Source organism: Microtus oregoni, unplaced genomic scaffold (assembly GCF_018167655.1).
Source record: "Microtus oregoni isolate MIOR12 unplaced genomic scaffold, Mior012 000056F_ref0000123, whole genome shotgun sequence".
Classification (NCBI taxonomy): domain Eukaryota; kingdom Metazoa; phylum Chordata; class Mammalia; order Rodentia; family Cricetidae; genus Microtus; species Microtus oregoni.
The window spans coordinates 10,353,285-10,365,876 of record NW_024543832.1 but is presented as its reverse complement, the minus strand read 5'-3'; the positions used below and the strand labels follow the sequence as shown (position 1 = coordinate 10,365,876).

The 12,592-nt window shown below is 45.6% G+C and overlaps 1 protein-coding gene across 2 annotated transcripts in view; it reads right to left on the bottom strand.

Annotated features, from left to right (window-relative positions):
- The window catches only part of Nid2 (nidogen 2), a 60,220-nt gene that overhangs the window by 10,733 nt on the left and 36,895 nt on the right, over nucleotides 1-12,592 (bottom strand). Inside the window, exons 9-13 of one of the 2 annotated variants that reach the window (XM_041639030.1) lie at nucleotides 10,093-10,236; nucleotides 9,297-9,425; nucleotides 8,298-8,441; nucleotides 2,930-3,049; nucleotides 1,910-2,158 (exon numbers count right to left, since the gene is read on the bottom strand). In XM_041639030.1, coding sequence (XP_041494964.1) covers nucleotides 1,910-2,158; nucleotides 2,930-3,049; nucleotides 8,298-8,441; nucleotides 9,297-9,425; nucleotides 10,093-10,236 — 786 coding nt within the window. The remainder of the gene's footprint in view (nucleotides 1-1,909; nucleotides 2,159-2,929; nucleotides 3,050-8,297; nucleotides 8,442-9,296; nucleotides 9,426-10,092; nucleotides 10,237-12,592) is intronic. The other variant, XM_041639031.1, reaches the window with a different exon arrangement.

Genomic DNA, 12,592 nt, shown 5'->3' with positions numbered 1-12,592 from the left:
CTCAGGTTGTTATAGCTCATGACTCACAGGAAGCAAAGACGATAAAGGCAAGATCTGCTCAGCCCTAAGTGTTCCAGGACCAAAGAAGGGACTGCTACTCTCTCAAACATCCACAGTGAACACCCCCAAGAGCCGCTCTTGTTTCTGGGGACCATCCAACATGCCGACATGTCTGGATGGGTCATGTCAACTGGGTCTCGGATCACTCACAGACAGGCACCTCTTTCATCTCCTACTGCTTTAAGCAATATCCAACCATGGGCTTACTTCTTCCCTGCTTCTGGTTGATAAGGGTTCAGTCTCAAGTCCAGAGTGCACACATGCTAGCCTCCCTCCCACTGACCTGATTATACAAATGAGATTAGTCAGAAATGGCAGGCGGGCCACAGAGTGACAAGAAAGAAGTCTGTGAGATTCTGCACAAAAGAACATGGTTCTTATTTTAACATTATTAAAATGTCATTAACATCTCAGCCTGAGTCACTATCCTTAACACATGTTTGTTTTAATCAATTTAATAGAATACCAAGCCATCCCTCCAAGGCCCCACCTCACCACTGACTTCCAAACAGAGCTGAAGTTTTTGAGAGAAGCCAGAGCAGAAACAGGACTTCTCTAAGGCATCTTTAAGGTCTGTAGCCTTGTTCATAAGTAATGGGGGCGGGGGGAGTAAAGAGGATTAATGTGGAGCAATCCGTTATCAATTTACCTGTGTGAATCTTTCAATTTGTTTATTGAGAATTTTGTACAATGTATTTTGATGGTATTCACCCTCTCTCCCCCAACTCTTCCCAGATTCATGCACTAATTTCTATGTACATATTCTTGGAAACACTAAAGCCCTGGCCATGTTATGAATGTTATAGAATCAAAACTGTTGGAAATTGCCCAGCTCTATCTCACTCACACGTTAAAGGCTGAGATAAGTGATTCTGTAAATTTCTGTTTTGCCTTGTTTTTGTCTTTTGTTTTGTTTTTCGAGACAGGGTTTCTCTGTCTTGGAGCCTGTCTTGTAACTTGCTCTGTAGCCCAGGCTGACTTTGAACTCACAGAGATCCTCTAGTCTCTGCCTTCTGAGTGCTGGAACTAAAGGCGCACCCCACCACCACCCGGCTGATTCTATAAAATTTTTTAGGTTTTATTTATTTATTTTTAAGTAACTTTAGAAGTGGCTCTTTAGATACTAGCTCCCAGATCAGGAAGTATTTGGGCTAAAGCAGCAGCATGCGTTGCCCACTTGTGAATAATTCAGCAAGGGGCTGGAAAGCTGCCCAGGGTAAGATGCCTGCTGCTCACACTGCCAGTGAGACTCTGCTGACCATGCTCCAAAACCTTGGCAGGAAGAAAGCAGATAACAATGGCCATTTTGCCATGAGCACCTCAGATCGGATGGATGGATTCCTATACTTCCTATGAAGGCAGCTGCACAAAGAAGGGTTTCCCATCACCATGCTTGATCGGCTAGAGAGGGATAGGCATCACTGGGTTAAAGGGAACTCAGTGGATTGTTCTGAGTTTCATACCTATTTTTTCCTGTTAACATTAGCAGTCTTTAGCCTGCCTTTTACAGGAAAGTGACATGGTTACATACAAAGGAGTAGATAAAATATTACATTGGCAAAATTCTATAGCCCTCAAACCTTTCACAATGGGTCACAGCCTGATGTGAAAATTCAACTTTCAGTCACCTTTCAACAAATGGAATCTAATGCATAAAGGATCCAATGACATTAACACGCACATGTGTGTGCCTATATCTTCCAAGTGTTCGTTGGAGGAAAAAAAAAGCTATGAAAACATAGCAGCCAGTCACACCTACGTCTGAGCTGTGTTATCCCACTGCCAGAGCCATTCCATTTTTGACTCCAGACCCTGGCGCAAAGTCTTTCTTCGGGGCAAGTGAACTCACCTGATGGTGGTCCACAGTGAGGAGGGGTGGAGCCAGGTGGAGTCTGGGTGCCAGGGACTTCATGGCCATTCTGGTCCACACACCAACAGAAGCCAGTGCTGCCATGGCACTGCAGTGGCAGGAAGTTGCCCTGGTCATCACATTGGGGGATGTGGACTCGTGACCCAGGGTAGGTATGCTGTGCCTGGGCATAGCGCTGTTGGTGTTCGCAGGGCTTCAGGCTTGAGATGGAATCTTCTGGAACCATGGCTGAGTGAGACAAAAGAGAAATAAGAAATAAATTTCTTATTTCACAACCTATTCATACTTAGCAGTTCACATAAAGTCTTCTGTACTGAGAATTTCTTCCCTACAATTGCAAGTTACCATGACATGGAGAAATAGCAAGACACTAAGATTTTAGAGTCTCGAGTTCTTATTTTAGCTTTGCTACCATCTACCTAGCTGTCCCTAATTCCCCCCATTCGCCCTGTACACCCAGGTGAATATAAATGTAAGCCAGTCCAGTATGCTCCTCAGTCCTTGGGGGCCAATTACCATCTGGGCAAAATGAAGAATAGCCATTGGCATTTGCCCAACATTCTGGAAACTTCAAAGAGGACAAGTTAACTCCATCCATTTTATGGAACCCAGAGTTTAAGTGTGAGAAGCCCAAGTCAATATAGCCTCACTGCTATGTGTTGGCCAAGTTCCCCTAACGCATGCACCACGAGTGTTGACTACTGGCTCATTGGTGCATGAGCCTCCTACCTAATAAGCCCCTCAATAGTTTAAACAAAGGTAGCAAAGCAGATCCCTAGGTGGTGAGTCAGAGTAGCCACAGAGTGAATGGCAGACTCTAACAAGCTTGCATACCAATGAGCAGTGAGTGAATATCAGGAGGCTACTACAAGAATCCAGAGCTTGGAAAATCCCTCCACCAGGCCCCCAGAGCAGCTTCCATCAAGAGAGGGCTAGGAGGAAAATAAGCGGGAAGGCGCAGGGACATCCCTGCGTTTAAGCTGGTCTTCCATCACTTACCCGATGTGCAGTGAAACCCGTCCCCGTGATACCCAGGCAGGCAACGACAAGAGAAGGACCCAGGGGTATTGTAGCAGGTAGCTGCCTCATGACATCTGTTTTCCGCACATTCATCAACATCTGCAGAGGTCAGGGACAGGCGCAGAGAGGTTAGGAAAGGAAGGAAGACCATGACTTCATCACAAACAGCTGTGCGACTGCATGGCCCCAGTGCACATGGCTCAACAAGTTACAAACTTTAGAACATCCCTAGAGCTGAGCTAGGAGTAAACATTAACAGAAAGGAAAAAAAAAAAAAGAAAGGAAAAATCACGTACTAGCTAGTTTTAGGTCAACTTGACACAAGCTAGAATCATCAGAAAGAAAGGAGCTTTAACTGATAAACGGCTTTCATAAGACCATGCTGTGGGGCATTTTCTTTTCTTCCTTTCTCCCTCTCTCCCGCTTTCCCTCTCTTCCCCTCTTTCCCTCTCTCTGGTTTTTTGAGACAGGGCTTCTCTATAGCTTTGGAGTCTATCCTGGAACTAGGTCTCACAGATCAGGCTGGCCTCAAACTCACAGAGATCTGCCTGCCTCTGCCTCCCCAGTGCTGGGATTAAAGGCGTGCGCCACCGCTGTCCGGCTTGTGGGGCATTTTCTTAATTAGTGATCAATGGGGGAGGACCCAGCCCATTGTGGGCAGTGCCATCTCTGGGCTGGTGGTCCTGGGTTCTAATAAAGCAGGCTGAGCAAAGCCATGGGGAGCAAGCTAGTAAGCAACTCCCCTCCATAGTTTTTGCATCAGCTCCTGCCTCCAGGAGCCTGCTTGAACCCTGCTTGAGTTCCTGCCCCCGCTAATTCTGATGATGAACTGTTAAATGGAACTCTGAGTGAAATAAACCCTTTCCTCCATTCCTCCACAGGTTGCTTTTGGTCGTGGTGTTTCATTACAGCCACAGTAACCGTAACAAAGACAAAAACAAATCCAGGAACATGTGTGTTAATCAGAGTGGAAATGTGTGCGCACCCAGAGAAGAATATCCCGCTGTGTGCTTCTGGAGCATCTTTCTGCTACACAGAATCCTAGACACTATTTCCTTTCAACTACTAACCTTTTCATTAATTTTCTGTCAGTGATGTTACAAACAAAGATAAATATAGGTAACAATAGTTTTTCCATGTTAGTTTGGCACCAGTTTCCTCTCTATTCTTGTAGAGATACAGGGATCCGATGAAGCCCCGAACACATTTTCTTTTTAGAAGGACCTCCAATTAGAGATTGTCATACCCAAACTTACTTCTCATTAACTCAAAGAGAAGAATGTTATGAGGACTTCTGAAATAACAGGAACAGCTCAGGCCCCTGCACTCAGCACATGCTTCTCTGAGGAGTTCATACTCAAAATTGCCAATTCCCACAGTTTGAGCAAAAGCCAATTAATGTGCCTTTTTATTTTGCTTATTAAAGTTGGCCCATGCTGTCAAGAGCAAGTCACCTCTTTCCCCACCCCGACACTCAAAAGACCCCCAAGGAACTTTAGCAGTAGAACTGCTAAAGCTGATGCCAGGGGGTGAGGTAAGCTCTGAGACAACAGGAAGTCTTCCAGAGGAAAAATGGGAAAACAAAGATACAGGTCAGAGCTAGGCTCGACCAAAAACAAAAGGAAATGTGAGTCACAGCCATCATAACAGCCAGAGTTGTTTTTGATGTGTGAGCAGAAGAAATGTGTGACCGAGCAATGGCTCGGAGCCTAGAAAAGAAGGAGCTGTGTCCATGGTGCAACCCATGGCAGGCACACAGCAGCTTAGAAAAGTTTATAACCAGGGTTAGACTTGAATGGGCAGGGATCAGAGTGAGACTCTAACAAGCCTTCACGCAGCCCACATTCTCCAGGGGATCCTCCCCCAGTTTGGCTGTTTTCTGGGTTGTCAGGCCACTGTGCCTCTCACACAGGCATTCTGTTCCCTTGACAGGAATCCCTTATACTCACCTAGTGAGCAGTATGCTTATCCTCTGCATTCGGAGAACACAGTGCCTTTGAGTCTGAAACCCCCTGCATGCTTAATGGAATCAAGCTTAATTCCACCCTGAGCGGCTCTCCTGGGCAAGCAGCTGATTTTCTGGTTACCTTCACCTCCCAACACTAAGAAAGGAGCTATTTAAAGAGCATCCTAGAAAGACAGCCACTACAGAACCATCGTCTACGTCTGAGTAGCACATTCTGTCTTTTTAAAGCTCCAGGGCACAGCTAAGTAGGGAGCTGGCTGGGGCTAGAGGAGCTATAAAACTGACCATGGAGCCAAATCTGTAAAAGTGAGCACCCAGCCAAACTCACCCCAAAAGTACTTCCAGTGGGGACAGGAACCCCAAGCAAGCAATGGCAAAAAAGGAATTCCCCAAGGTTGACAAACCTCTGGCATTATTAAAGCCGTGACCAAACTCGAAACAACCACTTTCCCCTGCTCCTCTTTGTGGGTGCCATGGTTATGGCAGACAGGAGCTGTTAGGAATGATCAGTAAGTAGAAAAAAGCCCTGGAAAAATAACACATCACACCTGATGAATCCCGGGACCTGAAACTGGAGAATTGTAGGATCCCAGAATTGTAATCCAATTCATTCTTGGCGGGCCTTCATGAAAGACAGGCCAGTCAGCAGCTCCAGGGCCTGAGCTCAGAGTTGGCTTCAGCCTCTCCCTCAGGAGCACAAACACCACCGTGGGGTTTGAAGAAGTCAGAGTTCATTTCCCTGGACAGCAAGTGTTCAGACAGAAGATGGGGAAGGACTTTGGCCTCTTCTCAAGGCAGGAACTCTGTTTTTAATCCCCACTGATATGAGGATGCTAATAACAATTGACCAGTGGGAGGCTTGTACAGGGGGTGGCCAGAAGACTGGGGACAGGAGGGCAAAGACAGCAGGACAGCCCCTTGTCACAAAGACAACAGAAAAATGGCAACTCATTCTAGCACAATGGACACCTCTTCCATTCATCTACTAAAGTCAAAAACCTGTTAGGAAACCATGTCTGGAACCCTCTGTTTGAAGCTCATGCTTTGGACTTTGAAGTCCCTTCCTGCCCTAATTCTGAATAGAAGCAGCTGGAGGTAAATTCAACCACTGAATGATTGACTTGCTTTCTGACCCAATGATGCCAATTAACCTCTATGCTATCCAGAACACTATGCTTTGGTCCATATGCCCTTGCTGTCTCTCTGTTCCCTAACTGTCCAGTCACAAGCAAATGTCTGCTGTTTGTGTCTGTGTGGCATGTGGTGAGCTTCCCTGGAATCTGTAAGTGTAATACTAAACATTGTTGCTTCTATGCCCACACCCTCTTGTGCATGCTTTACCCCACATCTCTGAGCACACACATCCTGACTCTAATGTCTGTACCATGATGTTTGCCTCCTGAGCAAAGATAGAACAGACCCTCTCTATCCTGGCTCCCTCAGCTCACACTTGAACTCCTCAAGACAATCTGTTCTTCCTGCAAAGTTACCCAGATTCTTAAAGACAACATGCCTGGGAACTATTTAGCTCACACTATTACAAGACTGAAACCACTCCAGAGGGAAAGTGGAGAAGACTCTGAACCAAAGCCTAGTGACTCAAACCAGACTGAGAACCCAAATCCAAGTGCAGTTTCCAGGATGGCTGGTTCTCAACAAATGGTGGCTGGAGGAAAATCCACAAATCCCCATTTCATCTGATAGGGTAAAAATGTGTGCACCTCAAGATCACACAGTTCGCACAACACAGAGCCTCTTGGCAAGAATCTTTCACTCACAGACATAATGAACACTTGAAACACCTCTAAATAAGAATGTATACACATAGCTACCATGCTGTAGTTTTATTCTGCTAGCTACTTTCATGATTAGCACAGACTAACTTGTGTGGAACCTTTAGGAAAATGCCCTCTATCTCAACCCTGGAAGACTACCACACACTGCAGGCTGTGGTTATGATAGGGAGTCTCCAAAATGGCTCTCAATGACCCCTGTCTCAGAATAGGCATCATCTCAAAGAGTCCTCTCCTTACAGACATGCTCATAACAAATGCAGTAAAACAGCACTGCAAGCATCTCTGAGATAATGACTTCCATCTTGCTGGTAAGCTGTAATAAAGCAAGCTGTTTTGTGACTCAGAACAGCCTTGTCTAATGAGAGGCCCACATGACAAGAAACCAAAGGGCACAACAGGCTATCATGGAACTGAGACTGCATCCAACAGTTCTTGCACCTGTCCATACTAAGTGGCAAAGGTTTCTGGTGACCCTTGTCTTCAGCCCCACCGGGCATCCTATGCCATCATATCTACTGAACCATGCCCAGACATCAGACCCACAGGGAGCAGCTGGGCCTTGTGAGGTTATTTAAAAATTAGACCCACACTCAATAGCATGAATGTCTAGGAACCTGTAGAATGCATCAATATAAAGGTTATTCAGGGAAGTTATATGAACTTCTACATTGTCTCAGTTATTGTAAAAGGAAACAGTGAGAAAATAAAGAATAGAAAGTATTTGAAATGGAAAAAGCCTGCTTTGGAAATTAAAATGTAAAGGGCAATCTTTTCTCCTTTGCCCCCACATACCTGGGCCTTCTAAGGTAACGTGCTAGGGCAGCCTTGCAACTCCCTGGGACTTCATTACCTAAACAGCATGCTCCTTCACTCCAAACCCCATTTGCCTTCCTGTTGCTGAGAAAAAACACTATGACCCAAAGTAATTTAGGAAAGAGTTTATTTCAGAGTTTACACTTCTAGACTGCAATCCATCACTGAGGACAGTCATAGAATCTTACACAGGAACAGACGCAGACCCTGGAGATGAATGCTGCTGACGGTTTGCTCTCGGGCTCGCAATTAGCTAGTTAACTTATACAGTCCAGCAGAACATCCCAGAAGACTGGGCCATCCTACATCAATTAGCAATCAAGAAAATGCCCCCAAGTGAAAATCTGATCTAGGTGGTTCCTTGACTGAGGTTTTCTCCTCCCAGATAACTTAACATGTTATGACAAGAAGACAGTAAAACTGTCACATATGGTGACACACCCCTAGATCCCTGAGGCACAGGCAGGTGACTCTCTGAGTTCCAGGCTAGCCAGGGCTACACAGACACCAGATTCTGTCTCACCAAGTGTTTTATGAGGGTGGGAGAATGTAGGAAGACACTGCAGCCTGAGTCCCTCCAGTCTACACATGCTGGCACCACACTCCAGGACCACGGGTGCCATCATTCCAGTGCCAGGGACCACCCTTGGCCTTTCTGATTCTAAAGATGCCCGCTTTCTTGGCAACTCCAAGGCTGTGTGAGTAACAGGAGGGAAGAGGCTGTGTCTCTTCGAGGATGCATACCCAAAGGGACTTACCCACAGGCACTCACCAGAACACTCATGTCCCGTGCCAACAAAGCCTGGCAGGCAAGCACAGCTGAATGAACTGCCTCCCTGGTGAATACACCGGGCCTGCCCCTCAGGAGCACAGGTGTGACTACCATCAAGACAAGGATTGGAAGGTGGGGCGATCACTGAAAAAAAAAATGAAAGTGTCCCAAGTGCTGAAATGTGTGTGCGTGAGCCTTTCTTTTCCCAGCCCCACCCAAAGACTAACATCAGCAGCACACCTGAGGATCTTAAGGAATGTAGGGGGTCTCAGAATCTCAATCTTGTATCTCAAGATTTATATGCATTATTAGAGTTGAAACGTGTTAGTGTGTGTTTGTGCTAAAATATTAGGCATGACAATAAGTCATTAAAACAGATTCTGGTTGTAGCTTGTAATTCCTCAGAGTACTGTGTACACACAACAGATATAATAAGCACGTGTGCATGCACGTGCGCGCACGCGCACACACACACACACACACACACACACACACAGAGTTCCTACTAACCATTGCTAGTTTGTCATCTTACTGGAGATTGGATTGTGTAATTCTCTATTATCAGCTAGCTCCATCATTGGGATAAATTTGGAATTCTAGGTCTTTTCGATTGATTATTCAGCCTGAAGTTAGTGTGTTTTAGAACCCTAGAGGGTATATTTATTTTGAGTGGGGTCTTTGGCCCACTGCATGAGACAGGCACCTTTCAACATGAATTCTTTATAAAGCTGAGGTGTTACAAGTCACCGTCTGGGTATGTGACAAGGCCAGGAATCCCAACTGAGAACATTCTCCAGTAACTCAATATGATCTAGCTGGGAAAAACCCAGTGGTAACATACCATCAGGACAGGCCTGAACTGCAGCAGAGGGTTACAGCGTTCAGAAAGACACAGAACAGAGCCTCTGGACAGCAAGTATAGAGACGTAAGTGAATCCCAAAGTAGGGTTCAGCATCTTTCTAGTGACAGGGAAAGAGACACTTTCCCTTGATACTTACAGACACAAGTGTGCTGGTCATCTGCAAACTCATAGCCACTGCGACACTCACATCTGTAACTTCCCGGCACGTTGACACACACGGAATTGGGGCCACAGTGATGAAAACCAGTGGCGCATTCATTGACATCTAAGAAAAATGGGGACACAAAAGCACGGATGAAACAGAGGGTTCTGGAAATGGAAGACCTGACAACTCAGTTTTCCCACCACTATGATGCTTCAGAGGAACTAATGGTTAACTGATGGAAACCATGGACATGTGAAATTTTGGGTAAAATTCCAAGTTGCAGTTCATCAGAAATAAGGAAAAACATGTTCAAATCTTTCCAGTTAAGTCATAATAAGATATTTTTTTCTTTTTCTTTCTTTTTGAGACAGGGTTTCTCTGTGTTGTTTTGATTCCTGTCCTGGAAGTAGCTCTTGTAGACCAGGCTGGCCTCGAACTCACAGAGATCCATCTGCCTGTCTCCCGAGTGCTGGGATTAAAGGCGTGTGCCCCACCACCACCTGGCCAAGAAGATAATTTTTGGCTACTTCAAGAATTCTTTAAAAAGTAAACAATCAATTTTCAAAAGATGATTTCTCTTTATAACCCTAACCCCAAATACCCATCTCCAATCTATCTTCTCAAATTTAGCCAGACTTGGCCTCAGTTTTCATGTAACTGTGTCTAGATATACAGAGGTTAAAATCATTGCCTGAAAAAGACCACAAATACTATACATACTTGTCCTCCACAGACTTGGTGCTGGAGAGAGCAAGGGGTACGTGACAGAAACAGACATGTCTCTTACCCACACAGCTCCGTCCGTCTCCCTGGAACCCAGGGGCGCACTCACAGGTGTAGTCTATACCTGCCCCTGGGCGGCACTTGGCTATCATGTCACAGGTGTGGCTCCCATCATAGCAAGGGCTCACTGGTGCAGGGGCTGAGTCCACTGTGCATGTACGGGAAACAGCAAAGGGGACAGAGTGACGGTCACAGAGAGAATATGAAGAACAGGAAGGAGACAGGAGTCCTTGCTATGTTAGGCATTCAAAGCTAAGGTGGATTGCTTGCATCTCAAGGTTAATTTCAACAGCTTCCTTGTGCCTACTCTGTAGAGCAGGATTCTGGCTTTCAGTAGGTTTGCCTCCAGGGGAAGAAAGCATCTAACTTCTCCTTGGATTCTCAGGGTAACTCTGGGCCACACTGTTGTCCCCATAAGAAAAGTGAGCAAGACAAGGGATAAACTGCTTGAATACAGGGTCAGCAAGTGTATTGGCAAAGACTCAAACTCCAAATTTCTGGCTCTGCGTTTGTCAGTCTTCCATTTCAAAGTCACCATTTCTGTGGGTTAAATCTGACTTAACACCACACAGGGTCAGAATCTCAATTTCAGCAAGATTCCTAGCTCAAGAGTTCATATGTGTGTTACAGTTGAGAAGTGCTAGTGTGTAAGTCATCCAAACAGACCTTGGAAAAAGCTTTTATTCCCCCAGATCAATGCATGTACTCGAAAGATAGACACATACAGTTTCTACTGCCATTGCTATTTCATTGTCTTACTGAAGACTGGAGTGTTCTATCAGGGGAATAAGTTTGGAATCCTAAGTCTCTTTTAGAAAAAAAATGAAGACTCTATTATTAATGTAAATGTGTGTGTGTTCATACATGTGAGTGTATGTGCATGCCACAGTGCACTTGTCAGAGGATAGCTTCATGGAGTGTGTCCACTCCTTCCACACTTATATGTAAATGTGTGTGTGTTCATACATGTGAGTGTATGTGCATGCCACGGTGCACTTGTCAGAGGATAGCTTCATGGAGTGTGTCCACTCCTTCCACACTTATATGGATGGGTTGCAGGGGCTGACCTCTGGTAACTGAGTTTGTGCAGTGTACTGGTTAGTTTTATTGGCCTGACACAGTCCCAGATCATCTGGGAAGGGGGAATCTCAACTGGTAAAATGCCTTCATCAGACTGGCCTACAGGCAAGTCTGCGAGTCTTTTCTTGATTAATGATTGATGTAAGGAGGCCCAACTGACAGTGGGTGGTACCACTCTTGGGCAGGTGGTCCTGGGGTGTACAAGAAAGCAAACTGAGCAGGCCAGGAGGAATAAGCTAGCAAGCGGCACTCCTCTGTGGCCTCTGCTTCAGTTCCTATCTCTGACTCCTGCCTCGAGTTCCTACCCTGACTTCCTTTTACAGACCTATAAAGTGAAGTAAACATTTTCCTCCCCAAATTGCTTTCAGTCATGGTGTTTATCACAGCAATAGAAAGTAAACTGATACATATGACAAACTCCTTTACCCACTGAGTCATCTTGCTGGTCCTCAAAATTTCCTTTGTAAAGTTAGAACCAAATAAATAGAAATGGCTTCCCAATGTCTGTCTACACTTATTATATTTTTGGTCCTGTACCTAGCCTTTAACGACTGAGCCATCTCTCCAGTCCCCTACACTTCCTAATCTTGTGGATCCATCTCTAATAAGTTGTAGAGAGTGTCATGCAGTCGTCGTTGCCACTTGTTGAGCATCCCCTCCCAGGCAGTGGTCTACATCCAAAACCCCACTAAATTCACACAAGGACACGTGCAGACTGCAGACTATAGTAATAGCTATGAAAGCCAAGTAACATACTCAAGGTTACAGTGAGAAGTGGTAGAGTCAGAATGAGATAAAAACCCAAACAACCCTGGGCCAGGGTCCGTGCCACCCACCACTCTGCTGCAGCTGTCACCAGAGGAACCTCATAAAGTTTCTATCTAAGGCAAAGGCACAGACAACAGGGATGAGGTTCAGATGCACAGTGACTCCCAATTCCTCAGTGCAAAATCCAAATAAAATTATTTATATCTGCTGGATTTGCTTTTAAAAATGCAACATGAAATATTTCCAAAGTTAGTGTTTTCACTGGCAGGCCTGGCCATCTCAAGGAATAGTTCCCTCCTTCCTCCTCCACGGGACAGCTTTTTCCCTGCCTGAAGTGTTTGCTTTACCTCAGTCTGTGGAGCTGTTGACTACTACAATACTCCATGCAAAATATAGTAACTGGGGCCTGTGCCTCTGAAGTCTGTGTCAGAACTCTGCCTCCGTGGGCAGGTTATTACAACCCAGTATATGCTAAGTGCAACCAGCTCAATGGTTCTCTCACTGGTAGACGCCAGAATTCTAGCAGTTACAGACACACCGTAGCAGGACCTCTGCCTGCACTTAGCACCATGATTCCCTGTCACTTCTCGGGGCTGAGCTTCCTCCGAGGCCTCTGCTTCCGGGGCTGAGCTTCCCCCCCAGGCCTTTGCGTCTTT